The 20,625-nt window shown below is 44.4% G+C and overlaps 1 protein-coding gene across 4 annotated transcripts in view; it reads right to left on the bottom strand.

Annotated features, from left to right (window-relative positions):
• Positions 1 to 877: 877 nt before the first annotated feature.
• Positions 878 to 20,625, bottom strand: part of Sgms2 (sphingomyelin synthase 2) — a 71,787-nt gene continuing 52,039 nt past the window's right edge. For all 4 annotated transcript variants that reach the window (XM_041652576.1, XM_041652593.1, XM_041652584.1 and 1 more), the window contains 5 exons: positions 19,470 to 20,161; positions 14,027 to 14,144; positions 8,951 to 9,104; positions 6,526 to 6,692; positions 878 to 5,267 (listed from right to left, as the gene is read on the bottom strand). In XM_041652576.1, coding sequence (XP_041508510.1) covers positions 5,064 to 5,267; positions 6,526 to 6,692; positions 8,951 to 9,104; positions 14,027 to 14,144; positions 19,470 to 19,924 — 1,098 coding nt within the window. In that variant the 5' untranslated portion in view covers positions 19,925 to 20,161 and the 3' untranslated portion in view covers positions 878 to 5,063. The remainder of the gene's footprint in view (positions 5,268 to 6,525; positions 6,693 to 8,950; positions 9,105 to 14,026; positions 14,145 to 19,469; positions 20,162 to 20,625) is intronic.

Genomic DNA, 20,625 nt, shown 5'->3' with positions numbered 1-20,625 from the left:
TCAGAAGTAGAAGGAGAAAGATGAGAATGCCTCGCTGAGAAAAGGTAGCAAGCCATATGGCTAAACATAGACAAGAAGTATGGGTTAATTTAAAGTGTAAGAGCTAGTTAGTAATAAGTTTGAGCTAACTGGCCAAACAAGTTTATACTATAAGCCTCTGTGTGTTTCTTTGGGACTGAATAGTTGCAGGACTGGGCAGGACCATCTACAAAGAAAGTTTTAATTTTTTTAAATCTATGGGTAGGAAAAATAATATTTAGTTTGTAGCAGTTCTTTAAGTAATTCCTCATTTCAAAAATAGTGTTTGAAGAAAATAGCCTTTTGTACTTTTAATACATACTCTAAACATTGAAGAAGGAATCTTCTGAATGGAAAGGAATGCTGTTATGCATTCCGAGAGGCAAATACAGTTTTCAGGCATCTGTAAGTCAGAAACCAAGTCCACACATCCTCTCTTCTGAGCACAAACAAACATTAGTTTTCACGGCCCACGGGTACTTAAAACAGAAATATAAACTGAAGTCATATTCCTACATCTCTCCCAGAATGTTTTCACAGGCATAGAAAGTATATTTTCAAACTGAAAGATTTCTTTTAAAATAAACTGACAAGGAAAACAAAACTTGAACTGCAACCCAATGTGATAAATCACTGATTCCAATAGTGTGAGAGAGCTTAGTGCGTAGAGGTGCTTGTTGTGCAAGCCTGCTGACTTGGGTCTAATCCCAGACAGAAGGACAGAACTGACTCCCCAGAGTTGTCCTCTGACCTCCACACACTCCCACACTTAAAAAAACACACACACACACACACACATGCTCACACAACAGTAATATTTTAAAATGTAGAAGACAGTAATGGATAGAAGAGACTGAAGTTCACATTTGATTAAAATGTAAGCATTTAATAAAATGATTACAACAGCACACAGTAGATAATTATAATGAAAAATATAGGTCAGGAAAATAATGAATTCTAGACTTAAAATTTCACTTTACAACAAGGCACTTAACGCATCGAAACAGTATAGTAGGTTTCCAAAGGAACGCAACCAGCTGCCGCTCAGACCTTGTAAAGGGATTTCCCGTCTGAATATACTGTAACTTATTAACCACACACTTCGCAGCATTAATCATTGCATAGGAGGTAAATTAAACAACGAATTCCAACTTGGCAGCTAGATTAGCTTATAGCTTCTCCTCTTTCTTTTAAAGGATAGTTTAAAGTAATTCTACAGTGACCCGCCCTGTCGTTCATGATTCACTAGGAACACAGTACAGTGATATTAACAAGTAAGAAACCAGAGCTTATGAGGCGTCTGTCTGTATAAAAACTTATCTTTGGGTACCTCTGACATGATTTTCAGGATAGGGATAGCCAAGTCAAGAGCACTTCTCTTCCTAAAATGCATTTTGTCAAATCAGTCAAAGGGGCTAAATTATTGCAACACAATGGCGTTAAAAACAATACCACCAGAAATCTTTACATATACACATAGAAAAGGTTCCAACGCAATGCATATAACTTACACTTGATTAACACATGTAAACTCATTTACTAGACGATTCCATCTCACGCTTCCTTATGCTAAAGGGGTGAGTGTGTTAAGACCAGCTTAAATTTTCAATCAGTTCTATAGTACAAAACCAAAACAATAACAAAAAGTTTAAAATATTTATGGAGCAAGATATGAACTTTAAATTAAAAATGAAATGAGTCGTAGCACAGAAGGAAAAAGACAGTTGACTCTGGGTTCGGAAGTAAACAAATTCTGGTACTTATGGACTAGATGTTAATAATGATTGCGATAGAAGAGGTAAAAAAAGACCCACAAATTTTCTTTGATGAGATTCTGAGCACTTTCCCTTTGGGAAGGATTTAGAATGTTTTTAAGATACCTTCTTCCCCATGAGAATTTCAGATTGTTTTGGAAAAAAAAAATTGAGCAACCACATCAACAACAAAAAGCCAAAAGACAGACTTTGGGGAAACCTTGAAAATCTATTTTTAAAGCAGCGTTTGCATTCCAGACGGGACACATCGCCACAAGGAGGCGCTGCTAGCACAGCCAAGAATCTACGCTACAAACCTGCCCAGAGATGTCAAGAGTTGACCCTCAGCCAGCCTTCTGCCCTCAGTAAAACCTGCTTCCTGAGACGCGGGCAACTCAAAGGACAGACACAATTAGCTTAGGAGGAATGGGGAAGGAGGCTTCCTTGTTTTGGATCTAGTGGATCTAGATCAACAACCCAAATTTGAAAGAACTCCATTTCCACTGGGATGCTTCAGAAGAAAACATGTAGCATCTGTTCTATATCACAGGCATTTTCCAGAAGTGCTGCGTTACAGGAAAGCCAGAAGCACGGGCTCACGAAAGCACAGGTAATGGGTAAGACCTGCATCTTTACTGGCAAAGAAAAGGTGTTGCAATCATTTACTGCTTTGGTTGGGTTGGGAGTGGTGGGTTGCAATCCCAGCACTCTGGAGGCGGAGGCAGGAGGATTGAAAATTGTAAGTCAATCTGGGCTACACGGTGAGATGAGACCATCTCAAAAATAAAATTATTGTTTCAAAGGCAACGTCACAATTGTCTATATTTTATATCCCCAATGGCATGTGGAGCCAAGTCTCCAATTTGCTTTCCTACACTGAAATGAGTTTGGTTATCTTTTGCATCTTGAAACGTGGACATCTCCCTCTCTTATTTTCAAGACACATGCTTCTGCATCAGCATCGACTAGAGAGCCACGGCAAACACACAGAGAACTTGAGAACAGCAGTTTCCACGCGAGACTCACAGGTGTTTTGGAAAGTGATAGTATTGTTTTTTCATGGCCTGGATGACGTGACTGGAATGCAAGGTTTTCTGTTCCCAACAATCAACATGCATTGTAATAATGCTTAAGCATTTCCTTTAACTGAAGAATCCCGGGGAATCCTAGCCACAGCTGGATAAGGCTCTCAGGTGTTTGGTTTCAATGAAAGCCTCACAGACCAAAACCGGGGCTGCAGCGCTGAGTACTTCTCTTGTAATAAGACACAAAAGTTAAATGCATGTTTCCAAGCAGAACACTTTGTTCTAACCCAAGATCAGAGTTGAGGAAATGAACATATGAGAACTGTATAGAATTGTCTCTAACACAAGGTAAACTAGGTATGTATTTACTATTGGCTTATTCCATAAAAATACAAAACCTTTGCACTCCCAACTCTGCCGAAGGTGTTTAGAGTTCGCACTCTGGTGAAGACAGCCAGATTGAGAATCTTACTCTCTCGCCTTTGAATCCAGCGCCCTTCCTTTTACCTACCCTATCACAGAAAAAAGAGACACTCTGGACACACACAGAATTTTAGCACCAGAGGACAATGGCCCTTCTGAACAGATCTGTATTGTGCTTTTGTGCCAAGCAATTTAAAGTTTAACTTTGAATAATCAAGGCCGACCGGCTTCCAAGGATTGACCTGAGGGTATTCCATTTCATCACAGCCAATGCAACCCTCCTTCCACCCTGTTCGGCTTGCCCCCTTCTGCTCCCATCCTGACAACCATGTAACCAGAGAATGTTTCTAACCTTAACGAGAAGGTTCACAAACTAATCTTAGTTAAGAAATCAAGGCAAGGATCATGCATACTAGCACTGAGTAACACATTAAATCAGATATTCTTAAATCAACCAGATTTTGAAAAAACAGTTCATATCTGACACAGTTGTCCCTGCTCCTTTTTCCCCCCTGTTTTCTCTCTCTCTCTCTCTTTTTTTTTTATGGTGGTGGTGGTGGGGCTTTTGTGAGACAGGGTTTCTATGGGTCTCCCTGGATGTCCTGGAACTTGCTTTTTAGACCAAGCTGGACTTGAACTCACAGAGATCTGCCTGCCCCTGCTTTCCGAGTGCTCAAAGGCGTGCGCCCCATGCTTGGCTCTCTGCTCCTATGCAGATGTAGTAATCTCAAGTGTGGTTGCCAAGGGCATGTTTAAGTGCAGCCCCATGTGGCACGCTCGCAGGGTAAAAGCCAACTGGCTCGGTAGTGGTGTATGGCCATAGGAGCACTTAGGGAGTAGAGTTCCTTGCTAAAAGACAAGGAACCAGTAAACCTTTGGAATCCATCTTGCATTTCCTGGAAAGCGCAATGCTAACTGAGAGGCGACTGTTTTAGTGGGATGTGCGCGAACATTTCTCTAGGTTCTGATTAGAAACACATCACAGCAGGGTCCACGCTAGAAGGGGAGCACAAGCATGTTCCCCGGTGAGTGTGAGCATCACTTCCCATGTGCGTTTGCAGCCCCTGCTGGTGCAGTTAACAGTGCTGGGCTCCAGGCAGGCTGCCTTGAATGTGTGTAGCAGGAAAAGCCCCACGCTTCCTGTGGACCTGTCATAGAGACTTGAAAGTCAGAAATCCACACACAGGAAACGTTCATGGGTGGGTCACTCTCATTTCCTTGGAACACCCCTTCTTTAGAAATACAATTATCAGTTAAAGGTTAAAAAACAAAAAAAAAGATGAAAAGTCATTCATAGCACATGGGGGGCGGGTAGCAGCAAAGCGAACCCCAGATGGCACCCTAACCTTCCCCCAGACTGGATAGAAACAAGTGCACTTGACCTTGACCCACTTTGACCCACCTGTGCCTTGCTCTCAGTGAGCTGCTTGGTGGAAACCTGCTCCTGCCCTCACTGCCTGCATTCACACAGTGGCTGTGCTTATCCAGACCCTTTATTTCACAATATTAGCAAACTCTTCTGACCTTGAAGGGAAAAAACAATCTGGAAAGAATGTGGAAGTGGAGAAAGAACGAGAGGCACAGCGGGTTAATGCCACCTCTTTAGGATCCCAGTTTGGAGGCTTTGTCACCCATGAGTGAAGAGCAGCAGGAAAATATATGTTTCTTGGGATGAATTAAAAAAAAAAAAGCCAAAGGTAATACTTCATTCGTTGCTCCGATCTTTTGCACAAAATTTGGTCCACTCCATTTACCAGTCAGTTCTCTGAAAATAAATACGAAGCTGCGCCTTTGGTTTCAGCACGGACTGTTTTGGTGGAAAAGCTGCTGCCAGGCTGGCGGCTCACGTAGACTTCTCGTTATCCTCCCCGATCTTCTGGACCCGTGAATACTTTTTGCATGATGACTTGAAGCAGCCAGGGGGCCAGGACAGTGGCCAGGAGAAGCAGCAAGGAATCGAGCCTTGGACGTTTTTCTCAAAAAAATAGAAGATGGGGAACCACCAAGCCCGAGACAAGAAATTTGTCTGGGAAGAGACCTTCAAGTTCTGTGAAGGTGGGAAAAATAAAATGAGGAATTGTCTATGAATGCAGTCTAGACTTTTCAATGAAATGGCACTTATTTATGTTGTATCTTAGCAAGGGAACAGCAGTGACATCCCATGGCAGTACCTGCTGTCTTGCCTTTCCCCCAGCTCTCCTTTGACCTTGGTGCCCCCCCATCCTGTCCTACACTCTGTGGGTCATGAGACCTCTGCCTGCAGTTCTCTAAGAAGGAGGCTCAGGAATAGATGTGAAGGGCATTCGAGAGAAATGTTTTCAGGATAGGTTGTGGTCAGATAGAAGGGCTAAGGGGGAGTGAAAGGAGAACTTGGAAGGCAGAACATCATCATGAAGAAAGATGGAGAGTTTGGTTTAGGTGTCTGGAAGCATCTAGATCACTGCGTGAGAAGGCAGAACAGAGGATTATTGAGTGAGTGACTGAGCAGCAAAGCCAGATAAAGGGATCCAAAGAAGGCAATGATTTGTGGACACCAAGAGCTCTGAGGAGACCTTTCAGTAATGACAAGCTTGTAGGTTTTACACACACACATATACACACACAGAGTACTCCACAGCACACTATACACACACAGCACAGCACCACCATCACCACCACCACCACCACCATGGGGTGATCTATTCCAAGATAAATAAGTCATATTACAGCAAGAGCATTGGCAAGGCTAGAAAAGCCTAGCAGGATCTGGGCGGGTGGTGATAGAGGGGAGGCAACCTTGGGCCCACAGGGAGAGAACAAGAGAAACAGGAAGCTTCCCAGGATGGAGGCAAGAGGGGGACACTTAAGCAAGCACTAGAAAAATGAACGGGAGAAGAATGGGGGTCATCCTGGAACAAGAAGAAGGGAAGATAGAGGTGCTGCTCATCCCGAAACATAATCAACAAGGCAGGGTGCAATCTCTCACCAAGCTGTGTCACAAGCTCTACGGAGAAGGTTCCTAGGTTTTCAGTTAGCATACAGTCCTCCAGTTCTAGCATCAACCAGCTGAGTTGGTAAAATAAGTTGTCCATAATTTTACAGTGTTCTTAACCCTCAGACAGCATGTAATATTTGTGAATTTTTTTTTTTGCCGTCACTTTTTAAAATAAGCAGCAGTGGCAGGAAGTTCAGCTGAACTGAGCAAACCGTACAGATAGGGAGCAACAACTGTCTTCTCCACGAAGCTATCTAAAACCCCCATCTATGGAAACGGGTCCCCTGCACTTCACGGGCATTGCTCACCCAAGGGTCTTCACGGCTCTCACCTTTTCGTTGGCCATGGAATGGTACCACCAAAACAGCCGTGTCGTGATGTAGTAAGCGATGATCACGTCGACGGTGTAGTGTTCGTGCGCCACGAGGATGCAGATGATGCCGGCAGCGCTCAGCAGCCAGCAGACCAGATGATACCACCAGAAGTGCCGAGGAGAATCTGGACAGAGGGAAACAGAGATGGACTCATGGACTGGCTGGCTGGGAATGGAACTTGACTTATGCAAGCCAAGGAAATGTCCTCCCACCAAGTTACATCTTAATACTGCTCCTATAACCTTGAGCAAACCATGAAGACTGCTATGGCAATGAATGGCTTTAGTTTGCCCAGAGGGCACAGGGAATCACATTAGCACACACAGTAGTCATTCTTAGGAGGTTGGTGGGCCCTAAGAGATATTCCAGGTTGTGCCTACCTTCAGCACAACTATTAAATAAGGAAGAGAACAGAACTGTTACTTAGATTGGCTATAGCTGGCTCGTCCTGGCAAGAGAATTAGTAAGGGCCTAAAGAAAAGGTCTATGAAAACAAGGAGGGCGAAATGAGAGATCTTAAGTTTACTTTTATTTCTTCAGGTGTGCCTCTGTGGTGGGGAATGTTACTGTGGCAAGCAAAATTTGATTCTCAGCAATTTTATAGCACCACTAGCAATGGTGCAGCTCTCCTCTTGGGCAAAGCTCTGGCTTCTTGCCCCTCCATGCACCGACATTTAGCCTCCTGCTGAAGTTACTGTGAAGTTTGTGCCACTGGCCAGCTGGGAGAGAACCGTGGCGCTTATCCGGTTAACACGGTCACAACCCCAAGTCCTTCTCACGTAAGTGTTCCTGAGAGACATGGCTGAGCCCGTCTGTTTGTATTATCTGGCCATCTGGTCCCCTTCCTTTTCTGTCTATTTAAAGCTTTACTGGCTCACAATAAAAGTTTAATGACCTAGTAGACTGAAATCAATTTCATATTAAACTTTGTTTATGTTCATAGCAACACACAGGCTCAATTGCAAAAGAACGGTTGAAGAGCAAAGAAAGTTCAGTCCCCAAAGCTTCAGACAATGGCTGAAATGGTTATCGGTTATTGTTCCTACACAAAGTGATTCTTGGTCTGTGGATCCCAAGTGGAAATACAGTCCTATATTTGATTCTTTCATTTCAGTGTCTTCCTCATGACTTAATTACTTCATCCTCCTGCTACATTCTCCAAGATAGCTCACAGAATCCTAGAACTGAAATGCCAGAAGAGCCCCCCGCCCAGGGGTGTCCCGTGACTATTGCATTAGAACCCTAAAAACTGAGGCAACCCCAACAAGGCTGAAGATCTCGTTCAATGCGTTCTCCAGTTTTACTGCCCCTCCCCAGACCTACTGAAATTTCATATCTGACCGATTTTTCTATGCAAAGGTTGTCGGGGACTTAATAACAACTCAAAATGTTTGGGCTCATTAGAACTACTCTGTATCATTAGCCACCAGAAGCTGAACCGGGTAAGGAGAAACGATATAGCTGGAATGACTGTTTCGCAACCGGTGGCATGGAGAGGCTTTTTAGGAATTCTGAGAAATCCCGTGTGTTCTAGGAAAATGCATTTCCTATGATGCTACCACACTGAGATCACAACCCACTCTCTTCTCTTCCCCCACCATGATGATTTTTTTTTTTGCTGCTATCTATTGCCATGAGAAAGTGTCTCACTATGTAACCCAGGCTAGCCTTAAACCAACAACTCTCCTGTTTCAGCCTCTGTAGTGCTAAGATTCCATACACGGACCCAGCTAGCAGAAGCTATTTTGAAATCAAAATGGCAACTGAGAATCCTGTTTTTTCACTCCTTCTAGCCACAGGGATGACACCTAGTGAAGAGTTGACAACAAATGGACTTCACTGTCTACGTGGGGTCTCCAGCAGAGGTAGCAAGCACTAAGAAAACCCATTGATGGTGAGGCCAAACATCTAGCATTAACAGCCTCGCTGTCTTCTGCAGGCGTGGGTTTTAAACTCCAGCGAGCATATTGGTGCAATTAAACCCTTTCATGTTAACCAACAAAAATGGTCCTGCTCTCGTATGCTCTCCCAACTGAATTTCAATCCACTCTCAACAAGAGTGCTAGCAAGGAAAGAACCCAGGATGCTCAAAAGGCAGGAGAGTAATCCCACATAGACAGTACATCTTTTAGAAGCCGATTTTGCAAACCATGACACTGCTCACTCAGGGAAAGGAGACACGGAGGACTCAGATGGTGACTCCAAGTGGCAAGCACAGAATGTCCTGTGTCCACAGAGGGCCAGCGATGCAGCGAAATGTATATTAAGTAGTACAGATCTTTTGTATGGAAAGTGGTTGGAAAAATATAATTCTTTCCATGCCATATGTAAATGTATATAACCACCATCCGTTGGTTCATTGAGGGAGGAACTATGACTTACATTCTTTGATGAACAAGTAAGTAAGTGTCAGCACAACTGTATGACCGCTGAAGAGGAAGTCTCCACACAGGATGTGCGATCCCGTTATGGACAACCCACCGCCAGAAATCAACCGGAGAATCCGCTGTATTTTTGCCTGGGAGTCTCCGTTGAGCTGAAGGACAGAAAACACAGAGGAACATTTATTTAAAGAGGCTCGAGATCATGCTTGTTAGAAAAGTAATCAGGCCGTGATTTTTAACGTCTTTCGAAGTTTTTCCTTCTAGCATAAGAAGTCAAAAATATTCCAAAAGGAACCACCTCACACTAGGTTCTCCTCATATGTTGGTAGGGCTTATTGAATTGTCCTAAATTATTCAGTGCGTTACTAATAATACGTTTTAGTGGTGAGGTGGTGTCCTTGGGCAAAGCTTTTAAAAATATTAATAACCAATGAGTTCACCACTATGTGCTAAAAAGTAGATTGGAGTGACATTGTTTCCTTTTGGCAGGAGGAAGTGAGGCTTTGGGGTCATTACCATCCGACTAAGCTAAACGCCGCATCTGTCGGTACCATGTTAAGTCAGTGGCATCAAGTGTACGTACAACCTCATTGGTATATGCCAGAAACTCGGTTACAGGAAACTCATCCCATTATGTAAGGTCTGGAAATGACATTAGGGACTGTACCAGCAAGCTTTCAAAGCTTTGTCCAGGAAAGCCTATCACAAGGAATCTAGTTCTACACTGGAGTCAAGGGTACAGGAGTTTCTCTGAACCACAGTGATGTCATAAAAAATAGTGACAGGTAGAGCAGAAATGTCTGGCAGTAGTTTAAAAAATGTATATCCTATTAAAATGTAAGCATACAAGAAAAAGTCATAATATGAGGCAGGAAACTTAGAAGAGATTTCCTGGGTACCTGGGAGGGCAATCACAGGGAAGCCTAACACAGTGAAAGTCAGTGTTGGGTATCCAAGAATGGCACCTAGGGAGAGAGCGAGTGACAGTCTACAAGAAGGAGAAACAGGACTGGTGCTGAGGAGCCATTCGGGATCTTGGGGGCAGGTTGGTGGCATGCCTGCCTTCTTTGTACTCAGAGATTCTGCCTCTGCATGCTGGTCCCCAGAGCGTGGCAGTCCAGCAGTACCAGCAGATAGGCTGGCAAGGGGAGCAAACGCTGTCGGGTCTTGCCCAGGTGGGCACATGATTGTAAAGGAGGACGTGTCCAGGTGGATGGGGAGAGCCTCAAAGCAGGTAGAACACAGCCCCGCCCAGCACAATAAGGAACCAAATCCGGAATCTTTGCCTAAGACATCTCCCTCTAGGGGACCAGAAAATGTCCTGATTTAAAACACAGTACTACTGCAGAGAGCCACCTGGTTACTAAGAAACCCCCGTAAAGAGGGAAACACAGTTGCTCAACCCATAATAAACCGCTACACATAAATGACTCAGAACAGAATTAGGGTCATGAGGTGCTGAGGAGACATGTTGCCTTAAATTTGCTTCAAGCCTGCCCAGATGGCGGAACTAAAATGAGTTCCCAGCAGCGGACAGTCCTTACTAAGATCTGGCCAAGAGTCTCCTCTCCCATGTTTAAGGGGTGGTTCCAGGGTAGTAGGGTGGTGCTATCAGGAGCCAGCTATCACCCGCCAGGCAGGGTGGCACATGCCTCTGATCCCAGTACTCATAGGGAAGGACAGGAGAGCATGCGCTTGAGGAAGGCATGAAGCCAGTTGATAGGTCACATGACTGACATCAGGAACTCCCCCAAAGGGAGGCGAATGAAATATGCCAGCTAAAGCAGCGTCCCTGACATGGAAGCCACAATACAGCCACGGGAGCTGTCAGTAGTCATTCTTTCCCGTCAGGAGATACAAAAACACTACCACAATGAGATCAAATAGAACGGACGCCCAGGCGCTGCATCCCCAGACCGGAAGAACCTATTGCCCTCATTTCTCCTCCACTCACCTGTCGAGACTCTAATTTTCTGAAGGCAGGAGCATTTAAGAGTCATTAGTCTCTCTCTACTTGGGGCCGGAAACCCTGGGGTGTAAACAAAGGAACTCCTGGACCGCACATCTGCCCCCCTCTTCTGTCCAGCAGTGCCGGTATCTGATAGCCCCTACCCACCTACAGTTTGCTTTCAAAGATCTCACAGTCAGCCACAGCCTGGAAATAGTAAGTGGAAAGCCCCTCTCCCCCCCCCCAAATAGCTTTTCAAGTCTTAACTAACGTTTTTGACAATGCATTAGCATTTCTCCCATTTTATCATTATTTATTTTAAATATTTTACTGTGCCTAGTTAATAAATTTAAACATACATGTATATATATATATATATATATATATATATATATATATATGGAACTGTATATAGAGTGTTCGGTACTATCTGGGCATCTTAGGATGTGCCATTGGTTGGATACTGTTATTGTACAGAGGAAAGGCCTCTCTTGCTTTCCTTGTACATTCATTTGTGTGTGTACATTTATTTCTGTGGGGGGGGGGCAGAGACGTGTGCCCGTGCACATGCCGCAGCAGGCATGTGGAGTTTGGAGGACAACCCATGGGAGTTAGTCCTCTCCTTTTACCATGCGGGCCCTAGGGATCAAATTCAGTTCGCTGGGCTTGGCAGTAAATGCCTTTCTTTACCGGCTAAGCCAGCTCACTGGTTCACTCTGTTAACTTCTTAACCCTTAAACCCGATCACTGGTAATCCTGAGATGGAGGATTATGTTTAAAAAATGCTCAACAGAACTTCACGAGAAGAAAGGACGGGAAGCGAGCAGGGCAAGCCCGGGCAAGGGAAGGATGACCGTGAAGTCCGAGGACTGGACGATCTTGATGGCTTCCTCTAGGCCTAGCTCAGTTCCCCAAGGCTCTCCCACCACACACCAACACTCGTTTCTACTCATTTCCTTGTTTTCAGACATCAGTCTGTGCAGTGTGCTACCAGATCGAAAACCGAAGCCACAGAAACCTAAGAAAGAAGCATCAATCAAAGCACTGAAACACATAGGAGCCCCAGCATTCTAAAGGATTCCCCCCAACTGTGACTCCCGTGTACTACTTCCCTGAGAAAGAAAGGAGGCACACAGCAGTCCACAGAGGCTGACAAACGAGAAACCTGACCTTCACAACTGTCCCGCCCAGGAAGAAAAGCCCTGTGACCCACAGCCAGAGACTGTGCACAGCGAGGGACCTTAGAGCACTCAGCCATAAGTAGGTGTCTCCATCACATCCCTCCCTCAGGGCTCAGGGAACCTTTCAGAAGTGGAGACAGAAAGGCTGTAAGGACTCAAAGAAGTGTTGTAGGAGAGATGAGGCTGATGCTGGAGCCTGGGAAGCCGCTCTGAGAGAACTCTGAGTTGTGTGAGCCATTGGTTCCAGACAGGGACGCCCGCCGTCTCAGAGAGAGGTTTTGGCGCGTGCACATCTGTCATTGCTCCCTCTGAAGGACACTCACTAGCCTTGCCAACACAGGAAACAGGTAGGTATCTAAGAGCCTTGTGGCCACAAGCACTGAAAGCTTAGAAGCAGCACTTGGGCCAAATTTAGACAGCAACTTTGATCCCTGCCCTCTGTCACCACATCTCCTCCAGCCAGACAGGGAAAAGCATGTGTCTGTTTACGGAACCGAGGGGCAGGCAACTACAGTCTGCTTCTGAGGAGAAGAGCCTGCTCACTGAATGTGGTGGGAGATTAGCCGGGGAACCTCCCACAGGCGGGGCTGCAGCTTGGTTCTTGCACGGCTCTTTAGTGGGGTGGCTTTGGAAAACTGCAGTTCTTCCATAAAGGGTAACCTTAGGTCTGCCTTTCTCTCATCAGTGACCTTTCCCGGCTAACCTCATCCATTCCTAGGAAGGGTTTGCCCCTCTGCGGTGGCCACCTCACCACGGAGCACACTGTAATACTGTCCAGTAGTGAAGTCTCGGGCAGGCTCATTATGTTTCTAAACTCTCATGTCTTAAATTAGTTTCAGTCAAAGGCAGCCAGTGTTTAAATTCAGTGTGTACACTGTTTTAATTACAGACACGTTTTGCTTCGATGGCTTTGGGAAATGACCGCCTTTCCAAACCACACCTATATTTGGTAAGGGAGACGGCCGGCTCCTCCCGAACTGTTCTGCCCTCCTTCCCTCCTGACATCTGCTTAGTGTTCAGTGAAGTCCAATGTCAGCCCTCTTTCCCTCGGCCAGAAAACACATGATCGGTAAGTTTCCATTTCATAAAACCAGAGTGCACAGGGGTCTAAGATGAAGACTGTCCCTCCTGAGCCCGGATGCCCTGTGAAGAAACTGTAACTTCCCTTCAGACGGCTTCAGCAACAGCACAGCCTACTCTGTCTTCCCAATGGCTAATCATCTGCAGTGGCTCTTGGCTTTTCTCTCTCAAGCCCTATCCACGCCAGTATGTTCTGTCAGTTTTACTGGTAAGACGTGTCCTGCATGAAATGACATCAGTTCCGCGATGGTGACCACCAAGGCTCACAGGAACAGTGAGAATCTTTGCAGCCTGTGGCCAGTGCTGCTGACACCCTTCACACACACACTGCCTGCTGTTCCTTGAACCCAATGCAGATAAACTGTTCTCCCGGCCTGTAGCTCTCAACCAGCCCATGTGGTTAGCTCTCTCCCTTGCTTCCTGCCAATTTTTTTTCTAACATCTTTTCTTGACCTTTCTGTAGAACAGTTCCTGCTGTTTTCCTGTGACAATCGCCTGACTTAGCATCACGTGATACATGAAGAATTTATTGATTACTTATTGTTCCTTGAGAGACGCTAAAGGGAAGGGCCTGCGCTTTGGCCATTACAATGCCTGGGACCATAAGTGACATCCCGTACAGAATAAGAAAGTGAAGAAACCAAAGAGCCCAACACTGGTGGATTTTTAGTCAGCAGAAAACCAATTCTTTATATGTGGAAATGCAAAGTTCTTAATGAACACATTTCCCCCGATCTAAAGCAAATTAGAGACTATGTTAGATTGCAGCTAACACCTATGGAAGTGTATGGAGGAATGTATGAAGGAAGGGGTGAGGCTTTGGGATTGCTCTATTGATTCATCTCTGTGGGACCCGGAGACTTACCTTTGGAGCACACTGGAAGTGCATTCCTGGCACAGGTAACGTAGTGACGTACATAGTTATGCAGCGATATAGGTATAACGTTCCGATGATAAAGAAGAATCTGCGCCCCACTATAGACCTAAAGGGAACACCGGGAGGGGGAGAAACAGGTTTACCAGTTGTCTGTCTGGACCACACTATACACTCAAGTCTTGCCTCAAACTCATGATCCTCTGGCCTCGGCCTCCCGAGTGCCGGAATTACAGGCGCAAGCTACCATGCCTGGCTCCCTGTATTTCTCATGCAATGTAAATCAATCTTTAATTGACTAAAAATAATAGAAACAATGGAATTAACAAATAAATCTCAGCTTCACAGAATTTTAAGGCCTTTGAGCAATCCTATAGTCCATAGTGGGACTGATCACATCTCCATAAAGAAATATTCATACACTGAAGTATAACTAAGTGATCTGGGGCCTGAAAGGACGAAGAATGTGGGGACAGAGGACACTTTAGAGCGCAAAGAGTCTATATAGTCTCCGCTCCTAAAGAGTGTCTTCCTTTGCCAGGGAATTCAATCAGTCTTTCTGTTTTCAGTCAACTCGCCGATTAACAAAACCCTCTAGAGAACACATCGGAGGTGTAAGTGAGCGGTGGCCATAGAGGAATAATCTAATGGATCAGGTGACATTACATAATTGGATACACAGGGAACTGTGACAACTCATTAAACCCTAGTTATGTAAGCAAGATTTTAATTGGGACCATTCAGAGATAGTCTGACAGTTTAGGCCTGAGTTGCTGTCTGTGACTGTATACATTTGCAGAGAACTATATTCTCACCGTGTCCAAAGTAAACTACTGGATGGATTTGCTATTATCTTATTCACGATTGATTTTTAAATGGCAAAAGAAAATAAAAAGGAGGACAAGGGTTAGAATTGTTTGCCTTCTTCTGAACAAGGTTGCACTATCGTTTATTGGGGCATTACTAAAGCATTATTTATGACAACCACAAAATACAAACCGCCTAGAAGTGCCCACAAGCTGATGAACAGATAAGGAGAGGCCATGTGCATGTCCAATGCTGTACTATTCAGACATGAAAGCCGAGTCCAGTCCTGTCATTTGTGACAGGTTGGATGGAACTAGAGATCATCATACTTAGCAAGCCGGGCATAGGAAAATGAGCGCAGAATATTTTTTTTTTTTTGCCAACTTAAAAAATGTTGTTTAGAGAAGTTGAGCACAGACTAGAGTTTATTAGCGATGGGGGTGACTCTGTATGTTTAGGAGGGGTTATATGGGAAGGCTGATCAATGCATACTAAGTCACATTTCGGAACAGGATGTGCTGAGATTTTCCATACAGCAAGATGGCTACTGTGAACCATGTACTCTCCATTTCAAAAATGAGTTGGAAAGATGAGGTATTTTGTCATAGAGGATTGATAAGTAGGCTGGAGAGACGGCTCAGCAGTTAAGGGTACTGGCTGCTCTCACCCGGAACACAGGTTCGATTCCCAGCACCTACATGGCAGCTCATAACCACCTGTAATTCCAGTTCCAGAGAATCCGATGGCCTTTGTGGGCCCCAGGCTTGCACATGGCACATAGAACACATGCATGCAAAACACGCATATACATAAAATAAAACAAATTTTTAAAAATGTTTTTAAAAGAAGTGCTTAAAGAGAGGCATATGTTTAACTTGAACGTCACCTAGTACACACATATGAATTTATACATAATACCTCATTATGGAATCCAATTTTGTAAGCTTTCATGTACCAGTTAAAAATGAAAAGATCTAGGGTTGTGGCTAGCTGTTAGATAGAAGAAGTCCTTGGTTTGATTTCTACTACTATATAAACCAATACCTTGAATTTGGGAGACCGTAGCAGCAGAATCAATAACTTTAAGGTCAACACGAGCTACATAATGAATTTAAGGCCAGTCTCTATCTCAAAAATTAAAACAAGGGGGCTGGAGAGATGGCTCAGTGGTTAAGAGCATTGCCTGCTCTTCCAAAGGTCCTGAGTTCAATTCCTGGCAACCACATGGTGGCTCACAACCATCTATAATAAGGTCTGGTACCCTCTTCTGGCCTGCAGGCATACATGTAGACAAAATATTGTATACATAATAAGTAAATAAATAAATATTAAAAAAAATTAAAACAAAATTTAATAAAATTAAAACAAAAAGAAAAAGAGATTGGTCAAGAAATTAAGAGCAAAAGCCCTTTTCCCTGTGCAGCTTTAAGGAAGAGAGCGTCTTGACTGTGGCTCTGGGCTCTTCGCACTCTTCAGCCTAAGCCTGTTCTGGAAGCTGACTGAGCTCACCAGCCAGGGCTTTGCCAATGGCATGACTGTATGAGGGCTTCCATCTCACGGTGACAGCCCCCTTTCTGTTATGTCTGCAAGCGCTGGCTCTGAACATGGATGGGAATGAGTGGGACTGCGTCACCCACCTCCAGCTGTTGGCTTTAACTTCTCTAGAACATACCGTGTACTCCCTCCGCTGGGCTTCTCACCCTCCCAGCTCTCAAACTTTACAAACCACCACTGCCCAAAAGACTCTTAGAATAACTGGCACCCTCAGAGATGAGGAGTATTTTAAGTTTTCTCCAAGACACATGGTTCTCACATGGACCAAGGTCAAATTCAGGTAACTGCTGGGACTTCTAATTTAAAAGAAAAAAAAAAGTATAAATATCTATTTTGGTTGTTTGCCACTGACAGCTATTTCAAGAACATTCCTAGGTTTCAGGTGAGGGGAGATGAAAGAAGTAGACCCAGGGTAGCTAGCTGGAAGTGCTGACTTACTGTGTACTTGGTAACCTAGCTTTGTTGTCTTAGTACTGAAAAGGAACAGACAGTCAACAGTGCTGGCTGTTTTTCCTTGGTTAAGTGAAAGCAATTCACTCTGTGAATTCAAGCCCAGGCCCCACAGGAGCGCTGCTCTGAATTGTGCTTCATGCTATTAGACAACAATAAGAAATAAGGAAATATTATTAGGAGTCAATTAGATTCATTCCAGCATTCTGCGCCCAGAACAGAAGATTAACTTAGTTGAAACACTCACTCCCCAGTCTTCCTTAGAAAAAAAGAACTGTTCACGGTGTGTTTTTCCTCAGAGCTTTTGAAAGAAACAGAGACATGAGAGGTATCTCCGTGGTAGAGGGTTTGCCTGGCATGTGTGAGGTCCTGGATACCAGAACCAAGAAAAAAAGAAAGAAAAAAAAAAAAAGGGACACGTTGAGAGAGGCTGGGATTCGCAGAATTTCTTACTCAGCTAGGACTTTAAGAAGAAAGTTATGACAATTCTACCAGTTACCAAAATCCAAGGTCCAAATCTACTTCAAAACTGAAATGGCAGATTAGTGCCGTTTGTGATCTTAGCAGTAGGTAGAAAGTACATGGCCCAGGTGTGTGAGTGATCCTGAGTGTTTTTTAATAGATATTTTCATTTCAGTTAGCATGTAGCAATTGAAGATGTTTCATAGCAGAGAGTGTGAAATTTCAGTATCAGTGTGTAATGATCAGGGCAGGATAAGGCGTAGCTCTTCCTTTGTTCCTTTTTTACGTTTTCCTCTGTGGCCTGGGGATGTAACCCAGGGCTTCGTGCGTGTGAGCCCAGGGATGTACTGAGCTACATCCCCCGCCAATACCATGCGTCTTGACATGGTGGGCTCTGAGACGACCACAGGAAGACAGTTATAACAGCTAGATCTCACCGAAACCAAGACGAAGGCTCCTCTGTAGACAGACGCCAGACACATACTAGACTAAACAGCTCTTCATGCAAATGTGAATATGAAGAGCCTTCACACCCAAACTGAAGGAGAAAGCAACCAGCCATAGCCTATGCAAGCCCTTACTATGTTTAGTGTCGCGTCCAAGCACTAAAAAGAAACTATCATTCAATAAATACAGCCTTGCTTTTAGCATAAAAAAAAGCCACAACTGACTTGTGCAGCAGCGATTCACTTCTACTATGTAAAAAGCAACTGATCGCTCTTTTAACGAAATATACTGATGAAATATTTTGAGAGTTATAATAAAGAAACTTTATGCACGATGGCTTCGGTTTGCCATGCAAGTTTTGAAAACTGCAGGGTTGCATTTGGGAAAGCAGGCTGAATTCTTTTAGTTACAAAGCAACAGTCAACTTTATTCTCTCTTCTAAATGGAGTTTTTGTCTGTTTTGTGTTTTAGGTTTGTTTTTTTTTTGTTGTTGTTGTTGTTTTGTTTTTCGAGACAGGGTTTTACTGCAGCTTTGGAGCCTGTCCTGGAACTCGCTCTTGTAGACCAGGCTGGCCTCGAACTCACAGAGATCTCCTGCCTCTGCCTTCCAAGTGCTGGGATTAAAGGTGTGCACTGCCCGCTGACTCTCTCCTAAAAGCCACCTTGTGGCACTAACACTGAACTCTTATTTGACTTTGAATTTTGAAGCTGTGTTGTGGGAGTTCCCAAGCCTCACTTTTTGTTAAAAAGCCCTAAATTGTGGGTATTTTACTCAAACTTGTATTTTAGGGACTTAATTCCTGGGATCCAGTAGAAAGCAAACATCCAAAGACAAATGAGAGGACGGGGAATTGAGTGGCCTCTAATTTTGTGGAACAGACGTCAGAATTCACACAGAGAAGCAGAAATAGCCATGTCAGAGCTGTGCCCAGTTTTGTAACATATCATCAAGGTGATAGCTTACTACTCCCCGGCTGGTACAGTTCTGAGATGGGGGAGGAAGGCAGGGGCTGAACTATTGAGCCGTGTTCTCATATTCAGTGCCAAGAGGAAGACAAGTTTACTTTAGAGATCTAAAACCCTAACCACCAAAACCCAGTTCCAAATTCAGCTTCTTAAACAAACACTGGTTACTTTGTGCCTGGCAGGAAAAGGACAAGAAAGGAAAGAAAGCTTAAGAACTTTTGAATAGACATAAACTCAAAGCAAACTGTTGACGGCGGACCAATCATCCCATAATAAATTAGTGTCCCGGCCTACTTCCTACTGCACCTGCAGAGAGCCTGAAAACACGCTAGTCCTTTCCTATCATCTTCTTCCTTTGTAGTCCTGGCTGTCCTGAGCTCTCTGTGTAGACCAGGTTGACCTCAAACTCACTGCTACCCTTCTGCCTTTGCCTCCCAAGCGCTGGGATCAAAGGCGTGTCCAAGCATCTTGATTCAGGGTAGGAGTATGACACCATAGGACTGGAGACAAGGCACTGCACTGTAAATGGGTAAACTGAGTCCCTCTCCACACACAAGACTACTGCAGCTTCCTGCTCTCACTCGTGCCGGCCACTCGATGACCACTTGCGGAAGAGCGGCTGAGTTTATTCAATGATGCCTAAACCAAATGCATTAGAAGAATCTGAGAAAGGTAATATTAATGACACATCATCTCTTTACAAAGCACACTGAACCCAAACCCAAATCCATTATTAGTCAACACTTACTTGTATCTCAGGAAAAGCCACTGGGTGATCCATAACCCAACGAGTACAATCCCATTTATTTCTGATACAGAAAATGCCCATTTGACACGGTCGACATAATCAAAAAACTTGTCTGGGAGTGGAGGGCTGAGCTCCTTGGGAGGGACCCTCTCGTGCACGACTGTGATCATGACAGTCGTCAGGACGAGGTTGAAGAGAGCGTACACAAAAGCAATGCCTGTTTTCCACCACTCCAGGGGAAACTTGTTTCTGGAGTCAGTGGGCATAGAAATCTGGATGTAGTCCGGGTACTTTTTGGTGCCCTTTCGTAGCCCGTTGGACAAGCTCTTGGGTTTACCATTGCCATTTTTGTTTTCTTCTTCTACAGCTTCAGCAGGACTTGTGTAAGTGTCGGGAGAGTTACTGGTTTGGTTTTCCAAATGACCTTCATGTTTTGCTGTCTCTATGATATCCATCGTCTGCCAGCCTTCGGAGCTACAGGAGATGGTCAGGTTCTTGTTCTCTGTGGAAACGTAACTCTTTTAAATCCTTCCACTTCCAAGATCAACATGGACTCTTAGAAGGGATTGTATATGCTGGTACAAAATGTAGATGGTGGCTTTCCGGTTCTTAGTTCCTCCCATACAACAATCTGCTGGGTATTCACACAAGGAAGGCAACTCTCTTTCCCACCGAAGATGATGTGGTCCCTCCTAAGGACAAAGGAAAACAAAGTCAGCAATGGCTTGTCTAATTCCCAACCATTCGAGATGCAAACATTCTCAGAAGGAAGGTAACTAATACCAAAGCGCCTGCTCTACTAAGACATCCTCAGAACAAAATCAGTGCCCCTGAGATTGGATTTATTTATATAGTGCTGGATTGTACAGTGCCCAAGCTTGGGACTCTTGTCTGTCCTTGAGCTAATGTCAGCATATCTTAACAATCAATTTCCTGTTCATTTCTTCTGATAGAGCCAGGACCTAACATTTTGAACACTTCACAAGTTGCTAACCATGAAGTCATAATATGCTAGAACCTACCTGGAGACCACACACTCCTTCCTGATCTGCAAAGAATGGATGACGAACCGTTTCTAAGAAAAGGGATCCAACAGTGGGGCATGGTGGCTCACACTTGTAATGACACCATTCAAGAGGTTGAAGCAGGAGGACTA

This window comes from Microtus oregoni, unplaced genomic scaffold (assembly GCF_018167655.1).
Source record: "Microtus oregoni isolate MIOR12 unplaced genomic scaffold, Mior012 000000F_ref0000247, whole genome shotgun sequence".
NCBI lineage: Eukaryota > Metazoa > Chordata > Mammalia > Rodentia > Cricetidae > Microtus > Microtus oregoni.
This window is presented reverse-complemented; position numbering and strand designations above follow the sequence as displayed.